General features: G+C 36.9%; 1 protein-coding gene across 9 annotated transcripts in view; it reads right to left on the reverse strand.

The window, feature by feature from the left end:
- LOC105476071 (vacuolar protein sorting 13 homolog B) overlaps positions 1–27,583 on the reverse strand; it is an 859,286-nt gene that overhangs the window by 586,928 nt on the left and 244,775 nt on the right. For all 9 annotated transcript variants that reach the window (XR_003016738.2, XM_011731700.3, XM_011731704.3 and 6 more), the window contains 2 exons: positions 6,438–6,572; positions 5,504–5,677 (listed from right to left, as the gene is read on the reverse strand). Coding sequence is in view for 8 of the 9 variants with exons in the window: in XM_011731700.3 (XP_011730002.2) it covers positions 5,504–5,677; positions 6,438–6,572 (309 nt within the window). In the remaining variant the exon portion in view is untranslated. The remainder of the gene's footprint in view (positions 1–5,503; positions 5,678–6,437; positions 6,573–27,583) is intronic.

Raw genomic sequence — 27,583 nt, forward strand, 5'->3', positions numbered from 1 at the left:
GAAGTTACAGTCCAGTGAATAAATAATCTAATAGTAATTAGAACTATCTTACAGAGGAAGATATTGGTAGATATTTTCTCTAGTGGTAGATATATGCAGAAGGAAAAGGAAGAGGAGGAAGAAACAGAAATAGAGAAAAGGAGGCTAACATGTATTAAGAACCTACTATTTATCTGTCAAATTTATACCCTTGAACATCTGTCATAAATGTTCATTCATTTATTCATTCATTCAACAAATGATTTCTCATGCATTCTTTGTGCATTAATCAATGACAGGCCCTGGAGATAAAATGGTAAGCAACCAGTGATTAATTCTGCCCGCATGGAACTTACTGTCAAGTGGTAAAGACATATATAAATATACACCATCTTAACAGCTATGAAAGAATGTAAAAGAGGTACTTAATTAAACTGAGTGGCTTGGGAGGGAGTAGGGAAAAGGCAGAGTCACAGAAGGCTTCCTTGGATAAATAATAGTTGAGCTGAGATCTTGAGACTGAGCTGGAAATAAACAGGTATAAAAAGGGTAAGGATGGTTGTGAGAATCCTAGACAGAAAAAACAGTATATGTAAATACATAACCACCACAGAGAACATCAAAAAAGGCCAGCAGAGCTAGAGCAAATAGAGAGCAGGAGATATGTAAACAGAACTCCTAACACTGTCTTAGAAATTGAAATGACAGACCAGGCGCAATGGCTCATGCCTGTAACCCCAGCACTTCAGGAGGCCGAGGTGGGTGGATCACGAGGTCAAGAGATTGAGACCATCCTGGCTAACACAGTGAAACCCCGTCTCTACTAAAAATATAAAAAATTAGCTGGGCATGGTAGCGGGCGTCTGTAGTCCCAGCTACTTGGGAGGCTGAGGCAGGAGAATGGCGTGAACCTGGGAGGCAGAGGTTGCAGTGAGCCAAGATCACGTCACTGCACTCCAGCCTGGGTGACAGAGCGAGACTCCGTTTCAAAAAAAAAAAAGAAATTGAAATGATGGCCTAAATTCTTTTGATTCTAAGCTGATAGTAATTCATGGTCATTTTATATCCCTAAATAGCAGACACTCCAAAATTTATTTACACATTAATACCATGATTAACAAAGACTCAGAACTCTTTAGCAAGCAGAACCTGCTACGAATCATACGCAAAATATAGCATAAGAAGAGCCAAAGTCTATATTAAAAAGACAAGGGAGTCCGGGCACAGTGGCTCATGCCTGTAATCTCAACACTTTGGGAGGCCAAGGCGGGTGGATTACATGAGGCCAGGAGTTCAAGAGCAGCCTGGCCAACATGGTGAAACCCCATCTCTACTAAAAATACAAAAATTAGCCAGACACGGTGCTGTGCCTCTGTAAGGCATGAGAATCATTTGAACCCAGGAAGCGGAGGTTTCAGTAAGCTGAGATCATGCCCACGGCACTCCAGCCTGGGCAAGGTTCTACCTCCAAAAACAAGAAAAGGGGGGGGGAAGAAAAATATTTAGAGCCTCATTTTTATTTTTATTTATTTTTGAGACAGGGCTGCATTCTGTCAACCAGACTACAGTGCAGTATGCGATCTTGGCTCATTGCAACCTCTTCCTCCCAGGCTCAAGTGATCCTTCCACCTCACCCTTCCCAAAGTGCTGGGATTACAGAGATGAGACACTGTACCTGGCAGAACCTATTTTTAAATGTTTTACATATATCAGTTATAATCACCAAGTGCTTCTACCTACAAAGGAACCAGTGAAGCATCTATTTCCCTATTTGACCTGTTGTATCTATACAAAACTAAGAAATGTGACATTAAATGGTTCCCCTGAGTAGTAACCATAAATACAGAATGTGTGCTGGCACATTGTATTCTAATAAAAGCATTCAGCTCCTTTGCTGTTAATCAGAGTTTGTCAAGTACAGAATGCAATCAAGGAGGGAAGAGGGGTAAGTGTAAAGGGAATTGCTGAAACTTCAAAGACAAAGCAATGCTGTAAGATCATGACAGTGTGGCTCTTTTGACAGTGCTTAATATAAAGTAAAAAAGGAGATCCTTTACATTAGGAACTTTTAAGACTGAAGGATGTAGTGTTCAGTGAGGTGGATTCTAAGGTTAAAAGAGAAAATGATAAACAGCCCAACACCCAACATGGTGGGAAAATGTACAGTTAGAAGTTCCAAGTTCTAGTTCAAAGTCTGACTTGCTAGGCAATTGGACAAGTCATTGAACTTCTAGGCATCTATTTCCTCCTCTGCAAGGCACAAATTATATTTTCTCTGCCTAAAACAGTTTTGATTTGTAGGCAAATAAAATAATTTACACAAATGTGATTTTTTAATTGTAAAGTACTGTTTTTATGAGTTTTACTAATACCATTAATATTTCTTTCCATCATAATTCCAAATCCCCATTAATAAAGCTGTCCATTCCCTCACATTCTCAAATCACAGTCGAAAGGCTGCCTAGGTAATTAGCTCCTCTAAAAGCTCACTTTCTAATTGACTTTTACATAGCATCTGCAACATTTGCTGGTCCCCAGTTTAACCACCCATCCCCCTCAATTTGAGTATATGCACAAGGGGCAGCTGTCTTCCACACGTCATGTCATGACCCTAAAAAAGCCAGTTAGTATGATCATCATTCAAATTCTATAAGCCCATGGGAAAAGTTCATTAACAACCTCACCTAGACATCTATCTGTATGTGAAAACACAAGCAGAGACCACTCATGCTTCCCTTTAACAGTTCACCTAAAAGATTTAACCACTTAACATCTTTTTTCTTCCCTTAAGCCTCTGGAAAGATTTCTGTCTCTATTCCATTAGATGCTTCAACTTCAAAAACCAAAGAAAAGTAAATGTAATCATCAGTTACTAGCTTATTCATTCAATAAGTATTTATTGTTAGCTTATGTGCCAGGTACTGGTCTAGACACTGGGAATACAGCAGTGACCAAAAAGACACAAAACATCCTGCCCAAATGAAGCATAAAATTCTAATAGCAGGGGAAACAATCAACATTATAAATCATTAATATATATAGTATGGTAGATTCTGATAAGCACTAAGGAAAACTAAAGAAGTGTAGAGAAATAATTAAGAAGTGTCAATATGTGTGTAGGAGACAGAGAGAGAAATTTAGATATAACGGTCAGGAAAGTACTTGCTGAAAGTATAATATTTTAGTAAAGTCCTGAAGGACTGTTAATGAATTATTAATTTTTTCATTTAAGATTTACTTATGATTTGTCTATAACATCAGTCATACTCACATACACACCCAATTTAAATCTTGTTATAAGAACATAAGATTAATCCAAATTATTTTAAAACTGGCATAAAAATAGTACTTATTAGCTCTCTAAACCATATCATAAATACCTAAGCCATGAATGTGGGTGGCAGTTCTAGGGTAGATGAAAAATTTAAATTTAAAAATGCCCCAAATAAACTATGTGAATGTAGTTTTAAGTTAAAATATATTACATTTTAGGTTTAAAACATACCCAAAGGAAAATTTTCAAAGCACTAAATACATGATCACATTAAAATTTTACACACAAATCCATAAACATACCACTATACATAACACTAATGTTGCAGATTAGGTGAATTTCCTTGACAGCAAGAAAAAGTTAAAACTTTATAAATATTATAGGTGTCACAGATAATTTTTCCTATACTAGTTTACTTTTAGAGCCATATAAAAAGTTAAAAACACAAATAAAATTTTGTGACCCTAGAAACGCATTTAAATTACAAAAGATAATATAAATATTGTTAGAAGAACAGATTATTTAAATACACTCAACTTATTAATTTATTTTAATTGTATATATGGTAAAACAAGTATTAGGAGTTCCTGTCTAACTCAAGAATTTTCTTCAGTGGCAAGATTCTAGTAAGATTAATCTCTTCTTAGGTATCAAAATTGTAACTGAATGGTCTGGTCATTTTAGTATCATCTTAGGTTTATTATTTGAAAACAAAAATTATTATATGGGTAATTCTATAAAGAAGTTTACTAAACAATATATTTAAGGAACATGATTAAATAGGATTAACAAAGCCATGATATTTATCCACCAATTCCTTCTTCCTATAACCATGTTAGACAAACCACATAGGCCAAATCTGGCCCACTTACTGCTTTTATAAATAAAGCTTTATTGAAACATAGTCACATCCATTCACCTAAGTCTTGTCTGTAGCTATTTTTGTGCTACAACAGCAGAAATAGTTGAGATAGAGACTGTATGGGCCATAAACCCTAAAATATTAGCTGTCAGGCCCTTTAATAAAGTGTTTACCAATCCCTGCCTTAAAAGATTGGTAAAATCTTTTCTCCATAGTGACAGCCCTACTTTGGATCCTGGAGTCATCCTCTAGTCATTCGTTCTTTATGGTTTCATACCCATTCTTACCAGGCTGAAATCTTATTTTTGAGGTGTGCTGTCCTTAGAAGCATGCTGACAGACAGCATCCTTAGACTCACCTTTCAAATACTAATTTCCAGTTTTCAGTGTGGATGCCACTCAACTGCAAATATTACCATAATATATTCATCTTTCAAATGTTTTGTGTCCCTCTATATATTCACTTGTGTACTGCTTTATTCAATATTCACCTCTACATAGTCTCTGCTCAGTTAATTGCAAATCTTTTCATAGTTTCTACTTGAACATACTAGTGCTGAACAAACTTTCTATAAGCTACAGTAGTTGTTGAATAATATTAATGAAGCTCTACTCTTTAGCAACTATTTGAAACTACTCACTGGCCAGTTACTTCTAGAGAGAAAATGTGGACCACCTATCTTTTAAAACAAATGTCTATATTACTATCATATTGCTAGCCTCATTGACTGAATACCCTGACTTTGCTAACCACATACTGGCTAAGTGAATTCATGGCTGATAGTGATCTCTACCTATCATACATTTTTCTTGTCTCAGTCTTCATTGATCCTTCTGATACCTCCTCTCAATATGAGAGGTATAGCTCTGCTATTACGGTGTAGAATAAAATGAAATAGATTCTATTCAAAGTGCTACTAGAAAAAAATAAAACTATAAAATATGAGATAATGACCTCTGAGATTTTTTTCTCAGTTCTACCATCAAATCTTTTCATTCCTAAAAAATTATAGAAGGTAAAACCACCTAATTTACACATGACAAACTGTGGGTTACAAAGTGCTACTATCCCTAGAAAGTCTGCATTATAATGATATGCTATATTATAATACTCAGTTGTTCCTCATATAGGTGAATCTGAAGTTAACCACTATACATACAGCTAAATTCTCTCATATAAATAAAATCATTATTATTTATAAACACATTTCAATTAACAAAAGTGATACAAAAATTCTTAATCTAAATTTTGAAAAAGCACAACTGCAGAGAAAGCCAATTGACAAAAATAGCTAAAAAAAAAATAAAAAATAAAAATACCAATTTTAAAAGCCTTTCTGGGAAAAAAAAAAATGCAAAATAAGGAAATAATGATAGGTTTGTACTTACCAGAATTGTGGCAGTAGTCAATATATTGTGGAACTTGGATTGTGAAGGCCATCAAATCTGGAGCTAAGAGAGACTCTGGCTTTCTACTCTCATTGAGCCACTTGGTGCCATGAAGGTCTTTAGTGTCGGAAGGACCCTGAAGCAAGGGAATCAACTTCTCTTTTCCATTATCAACTGAAAAGAAATATTTGTAAGACGATAACAAAAATAAAACATGAGTCACTTGAGAATGTTTGATTTTAAAATATACTAACACCATAATATAACATTTCTATTTCATTTGATATTAGCTATACATTTAATTATACTGAGTTTCATAAAATGTAAAGCATTTTTAACTCTTAAGTTTTCATATTTGCTAATGAATGCAGAACATGTCCAGAAAAGGTTATAAAAGGAAACAACACACTGTCTTCTAAAAATTAAATGAAATCTGGACCTTTATAAACTTACCTTAAAATCAGTTTGCACTGAAAAAAATCATAAATAGTTTTAAAAATATATTATGAAATAAAATATTGGTAGGAAGGTAAAGTCATTTGCAACCAAAATTTAAAAACAATTGGGTCTCCTATTTAATTATGTCATAATAACAACTTAATTTAAAGTGTCTTTTATATATATATACACACACACACACACACACATATATATACACACACACCTCCTATTCCCCCAAAAAGTATAATAAACATTCCTTTTTCTCCCTCATAACCATTCATAAAACTAAGTATTTTTGCCTAAATAAAAATTAATTTGTTAAAGTCAAGAAGTATCATCCTGGCACAATTAGAAAAATTTCTAAGTAAAAATTTAAAATGTCTGATTCATAGAAACAATGAGTAAATTCTTGTTTCAGTAACGCTCCTTGTAAAATGCAAGGCCAATTCTCCTATACAGGCAATAAAGTTTTACACGGTCCAGCTGCACATACCTGGGGCTTTGGCACAAATTTTTATTGATCCCATGGTCCCAGAGGCACATTTGACCAATGATGTGCTGCAGTACTTCAATTCAACATTCTGGATTGAGCCTTCAAGAGTTGGCAGGAGATTCTTAGATTTCACACCTAATAAAAGAAAACTGCAAATGTACTAGCCGATTGAATTTAAATAATTTTTATACTCCTTCACCAAGGCATTTAAACTTAATTATACTTTAACTATCTACCTCAGATGTTCTTACAGTATTTGTGTTAGGTTTCATAGTTTAGTGTTTCAGAGGTGAAAGGATGCAAATTTAAAATAAATGGTCTGAACTCTCATAACTATACTTATGCAGTCAATTCTTGATTAGTCAAGCACAAGAAATAAAAGTAAATGTACAAATACTTTTAAAAAAACAACAAACAGTTTTAAAAATCATATTTGGCTTTAGAAAACAGAGTAAAATTTTTCTTTTTAAAACAAATCTAACTTATACAGTCAATTTAGGCGAAGACTTTATTATTTTTTTTTTTTTTTTTGAGACAGAGTCTCGCTCTGTCACCCAGGCTGGAGTGCAGTGGTGCAGTCTCAGCTCACTGCAATCTCTGCCTCCTGGGTTCAGGCAATTCTCCTGCCTCAGTCTCCCTAGTAGTTGGGATTATGGGCGCATTCCATCAGCCTGGCTAATTTTTGTATTTTTAGTAGAGACGGGGTTTCACCATATTGGCCAGGCGGGTGTTGAACTCCTGACCTCAGGTGATCCACCCACCTGGGCCTTCCAAAGTGCTGGGATTACAGGTGTTAGCCACCGCGGCCGGGCCTCACTCAGGTAGTTTTATGTTTAAATGTCTCCACCTAGGCCGGGCATGGTGGTGCACGCACCGTGGCGTGATCCGCCGTGGCGAGCGGATCACGAGGTCAAGAGATCGAGACCATCCTGGTCAACATGGGGAAACCCCGTCTCTACTAAAAAAGAAATACAAAAATTAACTGGGCATGGTGGCATGCGCCTGTAGTCCGAGCTGCTAGGGAGACTGAGGCAGGAGAATTACTTGAACCCGGGAGGCAGAGGTTGCAGTGAGCAGAGATCGCGCCACAGTACTCCAGTCTGGCGACAGAGCGAGACTCCGTCTCCAGGGAAAAAAAAAAAACTACCTGAGTAAACAAATTCTCTGAAATATCTTGGTCAGGTGAAATGAAGAAACAGAAACAAAATACAGATCGAGGATGCCTTATCCAAAATACTTGGGAGCAGAAGTGTCTTGAATTTTGGATTTTGTTGAATTTTGGAATATTTGTATTATATATTTACCAGTGGAGCATCTCCACTCTGAAAATCAAAAACCAAAAATGCTCCAATGAACATTTCCTTTGAGAGTCACGTTGGCTCTCAGAAAGTTTCAGATTTTAGAACATTTCAGATTTTGAATTTTCAGAGTAGGGGATCACTCAACCTGTAACTCAAATAGCTCCTGTGTTAAAATACAATAGCTTATAAATAAAATTCACTTGCTCTGTGTAGATAAATAGGAAGCAAATAAATGTTTATCAATTAACCAAAAAAGTAGATATTAACATCTTTATTATATATTACTTGCTAAAGGATATAAAAGCACAGAAGGTAGTGATTCCCATAAATAAATGGTTAGAAAAACATAATCAAAAGGCAGAACCTCATTTTGATCCTTACGGGTAGGTGAGAATTACACAGGCAAAGAAACCTTAAGAATATTGACAGTATGGACAACCACCACTAAAACGATGATGATAGTGATGATGATGATGATGATAATGACAATTAACTCTAATCAATTAACATTTACTGAGGACTTCAGTATGTGTTATGTACATTATCTCATTCAGTCCTTACAACAGGCCTATATTATAGATATTATTATTATCTTCATTTTACAGATGAGGATACAATAGATTAGAGAAGGTAACTAATTTTTGCCCAGAGGACAAAAGTTACTATGTGAAAAATCTAGGATGTTTAACACAATCTGATCCCATCACAGAAGACTTCGTCACTCATTTTGCCAACTATTCACGAAAACCTACCAATGTAATTTCGCCTATTTTTCCCTTTCCACACTTTGGTTAAATAAATTCCATCCTTTGTTTTTGAAGCTTCTTTAACTATGTATGAATAGTTAAGAAGATCATACACTTTCTATGATAGCTGTATTAAACATTCTGAACTCCTTGACTTTAAACTTTAGGGTATTCAAGAAGACTCATAATCTCTCAAAGAAATTATGATTCAGTCATCCTGAGCTATGGCCCAGAATTCTGCTATTTAACAAGCACATTAAATGATTTGCAAATGGTTAGAGAATGTTATCCTGAGAAATACCTTGTCCCAAATCAACCCTTATGATATGGTTTAGCTTTGTGACCCCACCCAAACCCCATGTTGAGTTATAATCTCAAGGTTTTAAGGGAAGAACCAGGTGGGAAGTGACTGGATTATGGGAGCAGTTTCCCTCATGCTGTTCTCATGATAGTGAGGGAGTTCTCACAAGATCTAATGGTTTTTAAAGCATGGCACTTCCTCATTCGCTGGCAATTCTCTCTCCTGCCACCATCTGAAGAAGGTACTTGCTTCCCCTTCGCATTCTGCCATAATTGTAAATTTCCTGAGCCCTCCCCAGCCATGTGGAACTGAGAATCAATTAAATGTCTTTCCTTTATAAATTACCCAGTCTCAGGCAGTTCTTTACAGCAGTATGAGAACGGAATAACACTTGAAGCTATTAATTTGCTAATTTGCATTTTGTCTTTATATAACTGTGTATGATTGGTTGCTATTTTCCAGTATTTGCCACCTGAATTGTGTCCATTTGAAGTGGTATCCATTATCCTCTGAGAAGGAGTTCTAAACCTATGGTCTATAGCACACTTTAAGGAGTTCATTACACCTATGAAATGGTATCTAAAACTTTATTTATGCATTTTAAAGCATTTTTTAAGAGATTCTCAAAATTCATGTCTCAGGAAATTTTAATATCTCAGAAAATTAAATGATGCCAAAAATGCTAATACAATCATCATCATCATCGTAGTAGTAGTAGTAGCAGCAGCAGCAATAAAAGCAGCAGCAGTAGTATCAATAATAGTAATCACAGCACTTAAGATTCACTGAGCACTTACTGAGTGCCATGCATGATACCTAGTTTATTTTATTTATTTGGCACACACAAAATAATCCTTAGGAGCTATTACTATTTTCATTCTATATATATAAAAAAAGGATTGGATAAGGATTTTGCAAAGGCCCAAGTCAGAAAGTAGCAAAGCCTGGATCTCATTTTTCTTTATAAGAAAGGACGCTGAGCAACCCTATTTAACATCTACTGTGGTTGCAGGGAGCTATAATCAATGGATAACTTAACCTGTTCCAATCACTATGTTAGATGATGAGACAGAAATAGAACTTAATAATACCCTGCCCTCCCCTGGCTCTCATGCCTTAGGGTCAGACTCTCATTCAATACCAATTTTTCAAAAGAAATACAGGAAACCTATATAGTAGTCAGCAAACGAGAGCTACTGAAAGATTCCCTAAAGAGTCATTGATGGTGTTCAGAACCAAAAATCTCAATTAGTTTCTGGTATATACAAAAGCAAAAGAATATGGATAGACCAAATGAGTTTCTCTAAAATTATTTTATAACACGGCTTCTTTTACAGTTTCCAAAACTTAATACTCTACCTTGAATCATAAATAATAAGTATTTTTTAATACCTCATACATGTTATATATAAGACTCTTATCATAAGTTGTCTGAAACATCTTCTGATAACAATCTTGGCCAAGCGTGGTGGCTCACGCCTGTAATTCCAACACTTTGGGAGGCCGAAGCAGGAGGATCACTTGAGGTCAGGAGTTCAAGACCAGCCTGGCCAATGTGGAGAAACCCCATCTGTACTAAAAATACCAAAATTAGCCAAGCGTGGTGGCGAGCACCTGCAATTCCAGCTAATCAGGAGGCTGCGGCACAAGAATTGCTTGAGCCTGGGAGGCAGAGGTTGCAGTGAGCCGAGATCACACCACTGCACTCCAGTCCAGGCGACGAGCAAGACTCTGTCTCCAAAAAAAAAAAAAAAAGAAGAAGAAGAAGAATCTTATATACCTATATAAAGCACTTTGATTTAGTCAACTACAATCAAGAATACAGTTCAACACTTTCAACAACATTACATTTCTCAAGTATTTTTAAATTTGGTTTAACAACTAAAAGACCATGATGTCATAATTTCCCCTTAAGAAAAGCTTTTAATAAAGTAATTTGTTTTTAGTGCTAAAAGCTCAGATTTTTATTAGGAAGAGATTTTTATATAAAAGTTATATTCATCTCTTGACAGACTTTGATATCAAATAGAGAAAAGCTGCTGGTAAAAATAATTGTAGTTTCTTTCCACTCTACCATCAAACTGAAATTATAAAATGCCCCAAATGTGGGCAAGAGAAAGGCAGAAGGGAGTACAGTCTTGACATTATACAATTCAGGGCAGCACTCACAGGAATACTTCTCTCAGAAATTGTAAAAAGAAATTCACGATTAGAGAAGCAATGTGGTGAAACAAAAGGAGCAAATAAGCTAAAATGTGGCTTCAGATATAGGCAGCATTCCTTACCTTATAATACAGTGGCTTAAGGCTAGTCACTATTATTGTTACTTACGGATGCCAAAATAACTGTAGTTATTGTTCCAGGTACTTACCTGTGAGAACTTGGCTAAACTTTATACAGAACTTAATTTAGAAAGGGAGTACAATGTTTTTGTAGAATGTAAAGAAAGCTGACATGAGTCAAAAGGACAATCACAAAGACAGTGAAAATACCCACGTTTGAAAAAATGCTTTACAAAGTATTCGCATATTCCTTTACTCAAATCCTATTGTCATAGTCCACTAGAGGAAGGAAAGAGGGTATCCCTAAGGTACTGTAATTGACATATAAGTTATATTGCACTACCAATACAATAATCTAAAAAAATTACCAATTTTTATAATAAAATTAAATATAGAATAATGCACTGCTATTTTCCTCCTGTGAATTAGTCCATTCTCATGCTGCTGTGAAGAAATACTCGAGACTGGGTAATTTATAAAGGAAAGAGGTTTAATTGACTCACAGTTCCATGTGGCTGGGAAGGTTCAGGAAACTTAGAATCATGGTGGAAGGGGACGCAAACATGTCCTTCTTCACAAGGTGGTAGGAGACAGAAGTGCCGAGCAAAGGGGGAAAAGCCCCTTATAACACTATCAGATCTCCTAAGAACTCACTCACTATCACAAGAACAGCATGAGGGTAACCACCTCCATGATCCCATTACCTCCCACTGGGTCCCTCTCACAACACATGGGGATTATGGAAACTACAATTCAAGATGAGATTTGGATGGAGACATAGCCAAACCATATCATTCTACGCTGGCCCCTCCCAAATCCCACGTCCTCATGCTTCAAAACACTCATGCCCTTCCAAAACTCTTTGCTCCAATTCCCAACAAGTTCCTCATCTCCATCTGAGACCACCTCAACCTAGACTTCATTGTCCATATCACTGTCAGCATTTTAGTCAAACCCATTCAACAAGTCTCTAGGAAGTTCCAAACTTTCCCACATCTTCCTGTCTTGTAAGCCCTCCAAATCTCTAGGAAGTTCCAAACTTTCCCACATTTTCCTGTCTTCTTCTGAGTCCTCTAAACTGTTCAACTTCTGTCTGTTACCCAGTTCCAAATTAGCTTCCAAATTTTCAGATATACTTACAGCAGCAGCACCCCACCCTACCCGTATCATTTTACTGTATGAGTCCATTCTCATGATGTTATGAAGAAATACCCAAGATTGGGTAATTTATAAAGAGGTTTGATTGACTCACAGTTCTACATAGCTAGGAAGGCCATCACAGAAGGGTAAACAAACTCATCCTTCTTCACAACGCAGCAGGAGGGAGAAGTGCCAAGCAAAGGGGGAAAAGCTGCTTATAAAACTATCAGATCTCCTGAGAACTCACTCACTATCACAAGAACAGCATGAAGGTAACCACCTCCATGATTCAATTACCTACCACCACGTCCCTCCAGAACTCACTATCACAAGAACAGCATGAGGGTAATCACTCCCATGATTCAATTACCTCCCACCAGGTATCTCCCACGACATGTGAGAATTATGGGAACTATAAATCAAGATGAGATTTGGGCAGGGACACAGCCAAACCATATCATCCTTCGAGTACTTTTCAGAGTCTCACTCTGTTGCGCAGACTGGAGTGCAGTAGTGCAATCATAGCTCACTGTAATCTCGAGCCCCTGGGCTCAAGTGATCCTCCCATCTCAGCCTCCTGGGTAGCTGGGACTATAGGCATGTACTCCACCACACCTGCTTTTTTTGTAGAGACAGGGTCTCACTATGGTGCCCAGGCTAACCCTAATTCTTTTTCCACCAATCTTCTTGCCCTCCATAATTCTGTAAGACTCACTGAGACCTTTCCCTCAGTGTCAACTTTCTAGTGTTCAGTAATCAGCTTATGATCACTTTTGTAGTTATGATGTACATATTAAAAGATGAACTAACAAGAAAGATCTATGTATCTCTGTGGAATTAAAAGATTAAGGAGTAAAACCATATGATTACTTCTGTTCCCCCACTGAAGTCCACCAAAAGACTATTAAGAAATTATTTTAAGGCACTAAACTAACAAAGAACCAAAAATAAAAAGACAAGAGCCAAATACGCCGCTCTCAAACAAGCAAGAGCTATCATCTAAATTTGGAAAGATGGATATCTGATGAACAAGTAGCAATGAGTAGCCTTAGTAGAACAGAGAGAAGTGCCTGTGGGTAATTAAACTAATAAGCAAATTTATCCTGCAATAAGCCCCAGAAATATAAGAATTAAAAAGAGGCCACGAAGCTCTGAAGGCAGGGATGCAGATGAGGTTAAAAAGATGAGGAGGTGACTAAAATTTTATCTAGTGACCGCAGATCATTTTTCTTAATCCATGTAGAATCCTCTCCTCTAATCCATGAGTGTCAGTAACTACCTGACACTCACCTGGCAGAAGACTAAAGGGTTTACTTTGGAGAGGTTAAACCAGGAGGACTCTCAACTGAGGAATATGAAATACAACCATATGCTAAAAGGGGGGAATTATCTTAGAATCTGGATTCTGGATTCCTGATAATGAAATCTCCCCTTCCTTTACTAAGTACCAGGCTTAGAAACCTCAAGAAGGAAATGGACGGCTTTCTCTCTGTAAAAATGAGCAAGCTCAAGAAAAAGGAACCATGACACTGATAATCGATTATCCTCAAACCAAAAATGAGCTGTGTGTCCAATTCCCCTACAATCAACAAGTTCCAACCTCACACAGAGGTTTCAGTTATTTTGTACTTCATTCTGCAATATGAAGGATCGTTAAATATTAGATGGAAATCACAAGTGTGACAGGCAGATATTATTTTAAAACATAAAGAAAAGGAACATGGGGTAAACAGACAAAGCCAGGAGCAAAAGAAAACTTCAAAGAATAATAATAATGATTTCTGTCCTCAAAGAGAGTACAGAAGATACTGCAATAGGAAATGAACATTTATTTTAAATATACAAACAACAAAAACAAGCACTTAGAAATTAAAAACATGATGCTAATTATCTTTAATAAATAGATTGGAAAATAAAGTTGAGAAAATCTCCCATAAATTAAAACCAAAAAATCCAGAGAATGAAAATGGAAGAAAAATGAAAATAAAATGAAAAGATCAACATAAGCAATCCAATATCTAAAAAACAAAAGGTCTAGAAGGAACTATTAAAAGAAAATGGGGAAAATAATCAAAAACATAGTTCAAGAGTATTTCCCAAACTGTAGAAAAGGAGTTCCAAATTAAGAGTGTTTACTAGGTATCCAGTATAACAAATGAAAAAAGCACACACATAAACTCATACCACCTGAACATTAGGGCTAAAGAGACACTCCTAAAAGCTTCTGACATAAGACAGACACGCACACATAAAAACAAAAACAGGTGACAAACAAAGGTTAAACAATTAGAATGGCATCAAACTTCTCAACAGAAATGCCAAAAGCAAGAAGACAATAAATGTGATGCTTTCAAATTTCTGTAGGAAAATCACTCCCACCCTAAAAATCTATATACAGTCCAATCAATTACATATAAAGATAAAATGAAGATTCATTCAAACATGTCAGACCTGAAAAAAGTTTACTTCCTATACCAGGAAGATAACCAGAGGATTTTGCTCCATCTAAAAAAGAGAGTAAATCAAGAAAGAGTAACATATGTGGTCTAAGAAATGGGATTCAATAGGAGAAAAGGAAATCCCAGGAAAATGATAAAAGGAAATTTCAAGACATCTCTATAGTAGGCCTAGGGAACAAAGAGAAAAACAGGAGGAAAGAGCATTTAAAAAATTAATAACTCCAAAAATTGAAAGTAATTATCTCATGCACCTGAAGGCACTGAGAGACGATATGTTTATGCCAGAGTTTGGGGGAATTAATTAAAAATAAGTACATAAAACACTAATCAAGCAATAACAAAATAAAGACAGTTAACTCCAAGACAGTTATTAACTCCAAGAATACAAGTTTTATAAGAAAAATAAACACAATGGTAGCATATTCTAACTCATACATACATGTTTATAATACGTTCATACTTAGTATAGATTTAAGCAAAAACTGTGATATAATTATACTCAAAGATTTAGGAAAAGGAATAAGAGATAGAGGCTGTGAGTATCGGCCCTAAAAACTAAATCCTCTATGACAGGCAGAATAATGGCCCCCCCAAAGATGTTCATATGCCAAATCTCAGGACCTGTGAACATGTCATATCATTACGAAAAGGGAAATTCAGATTCCTAATCAGCTGACCTTGAAATAGGGAGATGACCCTAGATTATTCAGTTGAACCCAATGTAATCAGGAGACTCCTTAAAAGTAGTAGGAGGAGGCAAAAAAGAAGAGTCAGAGAAAGAGATGTGATGACAGATGCATAGTCACGGGAATGTAACATTGCTGGCTTTAGAGATGGGGGAAGGGGTCACAGGCCAAGGAATTCAGGAAATTTCTAAAAGCTAGAAATGGCAGGGAAAGGGGTTTTATCTTAGAGCCTCTAAAAAGGAGCCCTACTGACACTTTGATTTTAGTCTGAGACCCATTTCAGTCTTCTAAACTACGTAATTGTAAGAAAATAAATGTGTGTTGTTTTAAGGCACTAAGTTTATGGGAATTTGTTACAGCAGCAATAGAAAACTAATATATCCTCATAGTCAATAGTAAGTATGTAGATAACATTGACATACCCCTGCCTAACACAGAGAATGATTTAGCTTTTAGGGCCAACACTGACTTTCTCTATGGAAAAACACGGGAAATAAGAAAACTGCGACAAAGACTACTATTTAGATTAGAGGTATATATCTAAGAAAAAGTTGAAAAATGATTGCCTCTAAACAGCAGTAAGGATGACAGGGGGCCAGAAGACTGCTCTTTTTGTTACAAGCCTTGCAAAGCTACAATTTAATAAAATAAAACAAAAGATTGGCCGGATGCAGTTCATGCCTATAATCCCAGCCCTTTGGGAGGCCAAGGCAGGAAGATCACTTGAGCTCAGGAGTTTGAGACAAGTCTGGGCTACATAATGGGACCCCATCTCGACAAAAAAAATAAAAATTAGCCAGGCATGGTGACACACACCTGTGGTCCCAGCTACTTGGGAGGCTGCGGTGGGAGGATTGCCTGAGGCTTCAGTGAGTCATGGTCCTGCCAATACCCTCTTGCCTGAGCAACAAAGCCAGACCCTGTTTGAAACAACAACAACAACAAACAACCATCCAAAACATTCAAACAGCTAGGAGCCATATTGATACTGGGAAATAACAAAATCACAGGAGAGTGTAACTATAATAAAGGTTTCTGAAAGAGGAAAGAAGCAAATTATTTTAAAAGATGCATTAAAGAGATAGTCAAGAGCTTCCAAATCTTTTATACTATATAGTAAGAAGTAAGTATTATCCTTTCAGGGGAAGAATAAAAGGAGAAAGTGAAATGAGGGGAAGATTTATCACATAAGAAGAAAGTGAAAACCTAAATAAAAGTGGCTTGCTAGAAAATACTAATAAGACAGGTGTACCAAGAAAGCTAGTTAGTTCTAAGATTCAATAACAACATGAAACAAAAAGTAATCTCAAAAGTGCAACTCACAGTGATCATTAAATGACAGAACTGAACTTTAAATATTCACAAGGTACAAAACATAAAGTCTGTTCAGTAGAGCTTAATTTTCTCTTTTTTTTTTCTTTCTTTTGAGACGGAGTCTCGCTCTGTCGCCCAGGTTGGAGTGCAGTGGCACAATCTCAGCTCACTGCAAAGGAGCTTAATTTTCATTGTTCCACCCCCACTTGCAACTCAGAAATCCCTGTCCATATTGCTGTAATCACCAGCAAAAAGAGTCAACAAGCAATTACTGACAAACATGTAATTCTTTTTTTAAACAATAACAATGGCAAATAAACATTTGACAAGTAAAAGTTCAGCTTCACAGTGACAGAATGATTTTTAAACGCCTCAATTTAAAGCAATACAGTCTGCCGCCTTGCTTATGACATAATTCTTAATATAAAATAAATACATAAAATGTGCTTCTAACTCTTAAATTGTATGAATCACAATCTCTCCTACATGTCTTTGTCACACTAACCACATACGTTCTTAGAAAACTTATTTGCATTACTAATAAGAATTAACCTCACTGACAATGCCAAATGCTAGTGAGGATGTGGAGAAACAGAAACTCATTCACTGTTGGTGAGAATGCAAAATGGCTACAGTCACTCTGCAAGACAGTTTGATAGTTTCATACAAAACTAAACATACATTTATCATACCATTCAGTATTCACACTCTTTGGTATTTACTCAAAGGAGGTGAGACAAGTCCACACAAAAACCTGCATACAGATATTTATAGCAGCTTTACTGATAGTTGCCAAAACACGAAAGCAACCAAGATGTCCCTTAGTAGGTGAATGAATACACTATGGTATATCCAGACAAGAAATATTACTGCTAAAAAGAAATTAGCTATCAAGCCATGATAAGGCACATTACTAAAAGAATGAGAAAAGGCTACATTCTTGAAAAGGCAAAACTACAGTAACAGTAAAAAGACCAGTGGTTGCTAGGGTTTGGCTGGTGGGGGATGGGATAAATAGGTAGAACACAAAGAAATCTTAGGACTGTGAAATATTCTATATGATAGAATAAGGATGGATACATATCATATACATTTTCCCAACTGCATAGAATATACAACACTAAGAGTAAAATCCAAAGCAGGCTATGGACTTGAGTAATTGTGACACATCAGTGTAGGTTCATGAAGGTAACAAATGTATCACTCTGATGAGGGATATCGAAATTGATAATAGGGGAGACAGACTATACATGTTTTGGGGCAGGGGTATATGGGAAATCTCTGTACCTTCTTCTCAATTGTACTGTGAACCTAAAACTGCTCTTAAAAAAATTAAATTAAAAAAAAAAAACCTCAAAAACTCAAGTGACTTGTTCCATTATAAGCTTATTTACTTAACTTTGATTGATCTACTATGTCATAATTCCTAATGTGGGAATAAGAACATTTCTGGGTACAAGAGACTAGAAAATTAAGTATTTTTATTTGGAAGGGGACAGAGTTTGGTTCTTCAGAATACAGAGGAACTTACAACTTCTAGATATAGTCTCACAAAAAGATTCAATAATTCACATTGGTTAGAAAGGGGAGAATCAGTAGACTGTATGTGGACTTCAAAGAAGGGATCTAGTGATCCCATCCAATTCAGTCTAGTGATCCTCCCCTTTCTAGCCAATTAACCTATTCCAAATAGGTTAATACTATGCCTCAAATATAATATATGTTCAAGAAGAAATAAATTTTCTCTATCCTTGACATCTTCACTACCAACTGCAGGAAACTGAATAACATATGTTGGCAGATCATGCCATTAATTTATTTTCCCTCTGGTTGCTTTTAAAGGTTCATGCTTATCTTTAGTACACCAGAGTTTCACCACAATGTGTCTACTTAGAGGTTTAGGTTTATTTTTCCTGCTTGGAATTTATGATTCTCAGGTCTGAAGATTCACATCTCACATCTATTTTGTCAGGGGTAAAAAAGTCAATAAATATTGCTTCTCTCCCACTTGCTAGTTCTGAGAGTTGATAGAAATAATCTTTTCATTATAGCATCCATATCTGTTGACTGTATTTCACATATCATCTCTATTTTCTCTTTTTTTTTTTTTTTTTTTTTTTTTTTTGAGACAGAGTCTCGCTCTGTCGCCCAGGCTGGAGTGCAGTGGCCGGATCTCAGCTCACTGCAAGCTCCGCCTCCCGGGTTTCCGCCATTCTCCTGCCTCAGCCTCCGGAGTAGCTGGGACTGCAGGCGCCCGCCACCTCGCCCGGCTAGTTTTTTGTACTTTTTAGTAGAGACGGGGTTTCACCGTGTTCGCCAGGATGGTCTCGATCTCCTGACCTCATGATCCGCCCGTCTCGGCCTCCCAAAGTGCTGGGATTACAGGCTTGAGCCACCGCGCCCGGCCATCATCTCTATTTTCAATGTTGCACTCTGGGAAACTTCTTTATAACCACCTTCCAGTTCACTTATAGTGTCTTTGGCTGTGTCTAATCTGCTGTTTAATCCATTTAATCCATTAAGGACTTCTGACCTCCACAAACTTTTTTCATTATAAAAATTCTCTAGTCCTGGCCGGGCGCAGTGGCTCAAGCCTGTAATCCCAGCACTTTGGGAGGCCGAGACGGGCGGATCACGAGGTCAGGAGATCGAGACCATCCTGGCGAACACGGTGAAACCCCGTCTCTACTAAAGAAATACAAAAAACTAGCCGGGCGAGGTGGCGGGCGCCTGTAGTCCCAGCTACTCTGGAGGCTGAGGCCGGAGAATGGCGTGAACCCGGGAGGCGGAGCTTGCAGTGAGCTGAGATCCGGCCACTGCACTCCAGCCTGGGCTACAGAGCGAGACTCCGTCTCAAAAAAAAAAAAAAAAAAAAAAAAAAAAAAAAAAATTCTCTAGTCCTTATGATAGTATCTTGTGTCTCTCCTGTAATTTCAATTCCATCTTTTACTTCTTCAATTACTTTTAAACAGTCTTTTATACTGTTTCTGATATATTATCTGACATTGTAGAAGTTGAATTTGGCCACTGGAGGTTTCTGCTCAGTCTTGCTCTTGGTGAATTATTTACTCAAATTCTTTGTAATTTTAGATTATGAGTTTACATTTCACAAGGCTTTCCTTTTTCACATACATTGTCAGATGTAAGGGCATGTGCCACAGCAAATACTTGTACTTACCACTAGATACTCAGGGACGAAATTAACCCACTAAGGATCACATTTTAACTAATTAGTTCTGTAGTTCCTAGGTCAGGCAAGAAATTAAAATCTGAATGAGGACAGAGTTGTGGTTACAAAATCTCCAGGAAAGCATCCTCTCTCTTCCCAGTCAAGGCCAACACAAAGAATCTTCTTTGTTAAATCTGGAGTGAAACAGATTTTTGAAACGGTCTATCTTTTCACTAGTGCTTTGAAGTTATGAGCTTACTGAAGTGGAACATCACTTCCAATTCCTCCCTTCTTGCCCAAACTCCCTTCTGGTAATCAAAATCCAAACCCACTGGTTAGTGGGGTTGCCATAGATCATTAGGGGAACCCAGAAAAAACATCAGTGCCTACTTCCAACACTAATTTTCATTTTCTCTTTGTTTTTTAAATTTTTTTAGAAGTCTTGCTATACGTTTCCTAAGTAAAAAGTAGCTTATACACGAACTTTCTCGTAAGATTTTATCCATGATAGAAGAGGAAGAAATACATAATTTCTGAGGTTAAATACTGCAGGATATGTAAAGAAATTAAACACATCATGAGCCCAGAAATTTATTAAACTACTCTAAGTTTTCTCGTCTGTAAAATAGGTATAAATCACTAGCTACTTCACAGAGTAATCGTGAGCACTGAGTAGAATAATAAATGGACAGTGGTTAGTAGTGCATTTGGCAGGTAAATGCTCAGTAAATGTCAGATACTATATTGTCATTATTCTACTGTTAATATAAACAATACAAGCTGGGATTAGAAAAATTCAGTTCATATACATTAAAAATTAATAAGAGACTTTACTGAAAGATACACTAATCACTAGACCTTTACTCTAGTAAAAACTCTACCATCAAAAAGCTGTATAATGTTGCATTTAAAACTTTGTAGCCCAGTTTCTTCACCTGAAAAAAGCGAGGGACTGGACTTGGTTATGACTATGATTGCTTTTATCTCTAAAAGCCATGATTATCTACAATAGATCGAAGACCATAAATATGACAAAATGGAATATGAAATAAACAGTCTTTCAGGTAGTAATATAGTCATGTACCTTCAACATTTTTAGAGGCAAAGAAAACTTACACTAATTAAATGAAGTAGTTATGTTTTTGAATATACAATAGAAAAAATATTCACTAGGCAAAGTCAGGTAGTGATAAAAGCTGAGATAAAATTTTAAAGGAATAATTATAAATTTGTTTATAAACTGATAAAGAAAGGAAAACTTTCCAAAACTATGATATCTCCCCCTAGCCTCCAGAGCTATGTCAGGAGAAGAATGATAACTAATTATTGTTGTGATACCAATAACAAAGTGGTGCAATATTAGAGTGATTTTTTTTCTCTAAAATTTATTGGTTAAAATAATAATACCCAATGATGATCATTTAGTATTATCCACATATATGAACTTAAAAAAACACATGGCATAGATATGAAAATAAAAACTTGAGAAAAAAACAAAATGCCTGCTTCTCATATTAGTTAATTTCATAACACATATGGGAAGAAAATAGATGAAACTAAGTTCTTAGTAATAACCACTGGTACAAATATCTAAAGAAGCACTACTATGTAAAAGTCATATTATATTAAACCCCATATTCTGACAGCCCAAGAGGGAAAGAGGGAGAGGGAAACCCATCACTCTTGGGCACTAACTTAAAAAAAAAAAATGTCAGCATTAGGGCAAAAATGAAATGAGGTCATTTAAAAATACTACACAGGAAACATAGAGTCTATTTTAAAACGCCTTGTTATAAATGCAGTAAGAGAAATCAGTAAAGATTTTCTAAAATACTTTAAGCATGGCTAAAGAAGCTAAATGACTAGCTGAAAGAAATAAAAGAAGTCATAATAAAGACAAAACTATATTTTAAAGAAACATCGTGTGTGTGTGTGTGTGTGTGTGTACAGGCACGTACATGCACATCTGTGTTTGGAAGGAGTTGGCAAAGAGCACACTGGAATAAAAACAAGTACATTACTCACTATGCACAGATCATTCTCCTTTCTTTAGTTTAACTCACTGTATGCCACAAGGCACTCTCACTAATGCCACAACACAAAATTGTCATCCTACAAGGCTAATTACCTGACTATGAAATTACCTGACTATGAAATTGAGACTCCAACAAGCTATTTTTTTACTAGAAGAACTCTGTGTGCAACCAAGATTCCAATCTTACTACTTCAATCAAAGCCCTTCAATTCATGATAAAGAACTACTGCACAAAACTGTAACCTGTTTCTCACTTAAGTTTAGAGCAAGCAGGTGCTGCTATGGTTTGAATATATATTCCCCTCACATTGAAATGTAATCACCCATTAGATTTTCATCCTAGCTTAAGGATGCAAGTTTTGTCTGTGCCTAAGCATGATCATTTACTAATGGTCACTCATGTGTGGCACTACGTTTGATTCATATGTCTTTTATTCCCTTTCTTACTCATTCATTCAATAAATATTTACTATGAAACTACTCTATACCAGACTCAGCCTGGAGTTAGACAAGTAAATAAGACCGATTCAGTCTCTTCTCTCATGAAATTCACAATCTAGTGAAAGAAGCAGTCATGAAAAAAATGATACAAATATATACATATTCAACATTGTGAAAAATGCCAAAAAGAAGTTAGACTGCTATGAAAATGGAGGGAAACAATCTGAGAAAATTCTGCAAATCACTTATCTGATGAGACACTGGTATCCAGAATACATAATTGCTAGACCTAAATAACAACCAAAAAAAAACCCAGTTCAAAAATGGGCAAAGGACTTGAATAGACATTTCTCCAAAGAAGATATGCAAATGGACAATAAGCACATGAAAATATGCTTAGCATTACTAATTAAGAAAATGCAAATCAAAACTACAAAGAGATACTACTTCATACCCATTAGGATGGCCACTATTTATTTATTTATTTTAATTTATTTATTATTATACTTTAAGTTGTAGGGTACATGTGCATAACGTGCAGGTTTGTTACATATGTATACTTGTGCCATGTTGGTGTGCTGCACCCATCAACTCGTCATTTACAAGGATGGCCACTATTTAAAAAAAAACACACACACAAAATAACAAATGATATCCAGGATGTGGAGTAACTGGAACTCTTGTATATTGTTAGTGGGAATGTAAAATGATACAGTGGAAAACAGTATCATAGTTGCTCAAGAAATTAAACATAGAACTACTATATGATCCAGCAATCGTACTTCTAGGTATACGCTCAAAATAATTAAAAATAGAGTTTCAAAAAGATATTTGAATACCTGTGTTCATAGCTTCATCATTTATAATAGCTAAAACATGGAAGCAACACAAATTCCAAAGGATGAATAAATAAGCAAAATGTGGTATATACATACAATGGAATTATTAGTCAGCTTTAAAAAGGAAGGAACATGTAGACCCAGCAAATGTCATGGTGGTAAGGATCATGGGTTTTGTTTTGTTCATATATCCTAGAAGCCAGCAACCTAGAAAGGCCAATGGGTGCAGACAGAAAAAAGTATCCCAACCTGCTCTCCTTAGCCAAAGGACCAGAAAGCCGTATCCTAGCAAAACAGAACATGTTTAGGCAAAAACTGGTCTCCTCGAGCCAAATACCACTCTAAAAATGGTGGACCTACCACTACCAACAACAGCAAAAATCAAGTGGGAAGCCTAGACTTCCATATTCAGCATACTCTAACAAGAACCCCAACACCCCTGCCTTGGTAGAGTAAGAGTAGGTTAAGAGAAGGCCTAGACTTTTAACTCAACCTAGCAGCAAGACTATGCCTCTCCCTCTTTCAGCTGGGTCGTGTAAAGAGAGACCTAGTGGAGATTCAAAAATTTTACCAACCTGCAGCAATAACATACCACCTCACCACCAACATAATGTCAGGGGAGGCATCACTTAGAGCAGTAATGAGGCAATCTAAACACTCCAAGCCAGTGATGTATCAACAGAGGCCTAACTGAGAGCCAGAATATTGACCCCAGGCCAGAAGTAACAAGAATCCCCTCGGCCGTAAACAGCAATGCAGGCCAAGTGGAAACCCTGAATTTCTACATCCCCTAGCAGTAATAAGTGGAGGCATGTTCCCTTCCACTGCAGGAGCATTTTCAGAGGAAGTCAGCTAACACAGGTTTAAACACAACACAGAATCTCGGAAAACACTATCCAAACATCCAGGTTTCAAATAAAAATCACTCATAATACCAAAAACCAAGAAAGGCGCAAACTGAATGAAAAAAGATAATAGATGTCACTGAGATGACACAGATGTTAGAACTATCTGAGAAACATTTTAAAGCAGCCATTATAAAAATCCTCCAATTAACATTTTGCTTGAAGCAAATGAAAACAGATTTTGGCAAAGAAACAGGAATTTGTAGGGGAAAAAAAGAATAAAATGGACAACAATGACATAAAAACAAACCAAACAAATTTCAGTATTGAAAAATGCAATGACCAAACGAAGAAACTCAATAAACGGGTTCCATACCAGAATGGAGAGGGCTAAGGAAAGAATCATTAAAATGGAAGAGGGAACAACAGATATTACCCAATGTGAAATACAGAAAAAAAACAGAAAGGGAAAAAAAGAGAAAAGAGTCTTAGGGACCTATGAGAAAGTTAGAAAAAAGATCTACCTTTCAAGTCATCAGAGTCCAGTACGAGAGAAATAAAAAGATGAAACAGAAAATGTACTTCAAAAAAGAGTGGCTCTGTAATCCCAGCATTTTGGGAGGCCAGGGTGGGTGGAGGCCAGGTGGATCACCTGAGGTCAGAAGTTTGGGACCAGCCTGCCCAACATGGTGAAACCCTGTCTCTAATAACAATACAAAAATTAGCCAGGCATGGTGGTGGGTGCCTGTAATCCCAGCTACTCAAGAGGCTGAGGCAGGAGAATCACTGGAACCCAGGGGCAGAGGTTGCAGTGAGCTGAGACCACACCACAGCACTCCAGCCTGGGTGACAGAGTGAGATTCCATCTCTAAATAAATTCATTTAATACAATATAATATAGTTAAAAATCAATTAATTAGAAAAACAGTTGCTAATAACTTCCAATATTTGACAAAAGACAAAACCTAAACATTCAGAAACAGAGCTAGCCCCTAACAGAGTAAACTCAAAGAAATCATCACACATCATGGATAAACTTTTGAAAATAAAAGAGAAAAAATATTGAATGGAGCAAGAGAAAAACTACACCTTATGTATAGAGGGGGGAAAATGAAATGACAGTAGATATTTCATTAGAAACCATAGAGGCCAGGAGGAAGTAGCATGACATTTCTCAATTGCTTAAAAAAAAAAAAGTACCCCAAATTCTATATTCAGCAAAAATATACTTCAGGAAAGAAGGAGAAAACGAGACACTCTGAGATGAAGGGAAACTAAAACAAACAAACAAAAAAAAAGTGTCATAAGCAGATCTACAATAAAAGGAGAGGTAAAGATCTCCAAACAGAAAGTTAAGAATAAAATAAGGGTTTTTTTGGATATCAGGAGAGAAAAGAGAATACAACAAGCAAAAATAGGGTACACAGACATTCTGTCTCCTCTGGAGTTTTCTAAACTATGTTTCATGTTGAAGCAAAAATAATATCTGATATGGTTCTCCATATACACAGAGGAAATATTTCAATTATAAATGAGGGAGGGTAAAGGAACATAAGATCAAGTAAGGATTCCATATTTCACTTGAACTGGCATAACACAATACCAGTTAACTGTAATGAGTCAGAAATGTGAAATGTAATGCCTAAAACAATCATTTAAAAAGCTTGATGAGATACACTTAAAATTACTACACATAAACCAAAATGGAATTCTAAATAATGGTCAAATAATGTTCAAGTAACCCACAAGAAGACAGAAAAAGAAAAAAACAGAGATATCAAACAGACAGCAAAAAATAAAATGGCAGATATAAAGTCTAACATATGAATGATTGCATTTAATATAAATGCTCTGATTATACAAATTAAAAGACAAGACTGACAGACTGGATCAAAGAAACATACTCCAACTATATGGAGTCAATAAGAAACTCACTTCAAATACAACAATGTAGGCAAGTTGAAAGTAAAAGGGTGGAGAAAGTAGATTATATAAACATCAATATATAAAAATTAGAACGTAGTGAGCTACCACTTCACACCAAATAAAACGGCTATAACAAAAAGAGAAACAACAACAAGTGTTGATGAGGATGTGGAGATATTGAAACCCTCGGGGATCCGCGTCAAGATGGTGGAATAGGAACAGCTCCAGCATCCACCTCCCAGTGTGAGCGACACAGAAGATGGGTGATTTCTGCATTTCCAACTGAAGCACCGGGTTCATCTCATTGGGGCCTGTCGGACAGTGGGTGCAGGACAGTGGGTGCAGCCCAATGAGTGACAGCCAAAGCAGGGCAAGGCATCGCCTCACCTGGGGAAGCGCAAGGGGGAAGGCAATTCCCTTTCCTAGCCAAGGGAAACCCTAACACACAACACCTGGAAAATCAGGTCACTCCCACCCTAATACTGCGCTTTACTAAGGATCTTGGCAAATGGCACACCAGGAGATCCGTTCCCATACCTGGCTCAGAGGGTCCCATGCCCACAGAGCCTCCCTCATTGCTAGCACAGCAGTCTGAGATCTAACTGCAAGGCTGTAGCAAGGCTGGGAGAGGGGCATCCCGCCATTGCTGAGGCTTAACTAGGTAAACAAAGCAGCCTGGAAGCTCGAACTGGGTGGAGCCCATCTCAGCTCAAGGAGGCCTGCCTGCCTCTGTAGACTCCACCCCTCGGGACAGGCCATAGCCAAACAAAAGGCAGCAGAAACCTCTGCAGATGGAAATGTGCCTGTGTGACAGCTTTAAAGAGAGTAGTGGTTTTCCCAGAACAAAGTTTGAGATCTGAGAACAGATAGACTGTCTGCTCACGTGGGTCCCTGACCCCCGAGTAGCCTAACTGGGAGACATCCTCCACTAGGGGCAGAATAACACCTCACACTTCACATGGATGGGTACACCTCTGAGAAAAAGCTTCCAGAGGAACGATCGGATAGCAACATTTGCTGTTCAGCAATATTCACTCTTCTGCAGCTTCTGCTGCAGATACAGGGTCTGGAGTGGACCTCGAGCAAACTCCAAAAGACCTGCAACTGAGGGTCCTGACTGTTAAAAGGAAAAACAAAAAACAGAAAGGACATCCACACCAAAACCCCATCTGTACGTCACGATCATCAAAGACCAAAAGTAGATAAAACCACAAATATGGGGAAAAAGCAGTACAGACAAGCTGGAAATTCTAAAAATCAGAGTGCCTCTCCGCCTCCAAAGGAACGCAGCTCCTCGCCAGCAATGGAACAAAACTGGATGGAGAATGACTTTGACGAGTTGAGAGAAGAAGACTTCAGACAATCAAACATCTCCGAGCTACAGGAGGAATTACGAACGCAGTGCAAAGAAACTAAAAACCTTGAAAAAGGATTTGACGAATGGCTAACTAGAATAACCAATGCAGAGAAGTCCTTAAACTACCTGATATAGATGAAAACCATGACACAAGACCTACGTGACAAATGCACAAGCTTCAGTAACAGACTCGATCAACTGAAAGAAAGGGTATCAGTGACTGAACATCAAATGAATGAAATGAAGGGAGAAGAGAAGTTTAGAGTAAAAAGAAATGAACGAAGCCTCCAAGAAATATGGGACTA

Source organism: Macaca nemestrina, chromosome 8, assembly GCF_043159975.1.
Source record: "Macaca nemestrina isolate mMacNem1 chromosome 8, mMacNem.hap1, whole genome shotgun sequence".
In the NCBI taxonomy this organism is placed as follows: domain Eukaryota; kingdom Metazoa; phylum Chordata; class Mammalia; order Primates; family Cercopithecidae; genus Macaca; species Macaca nemestrina.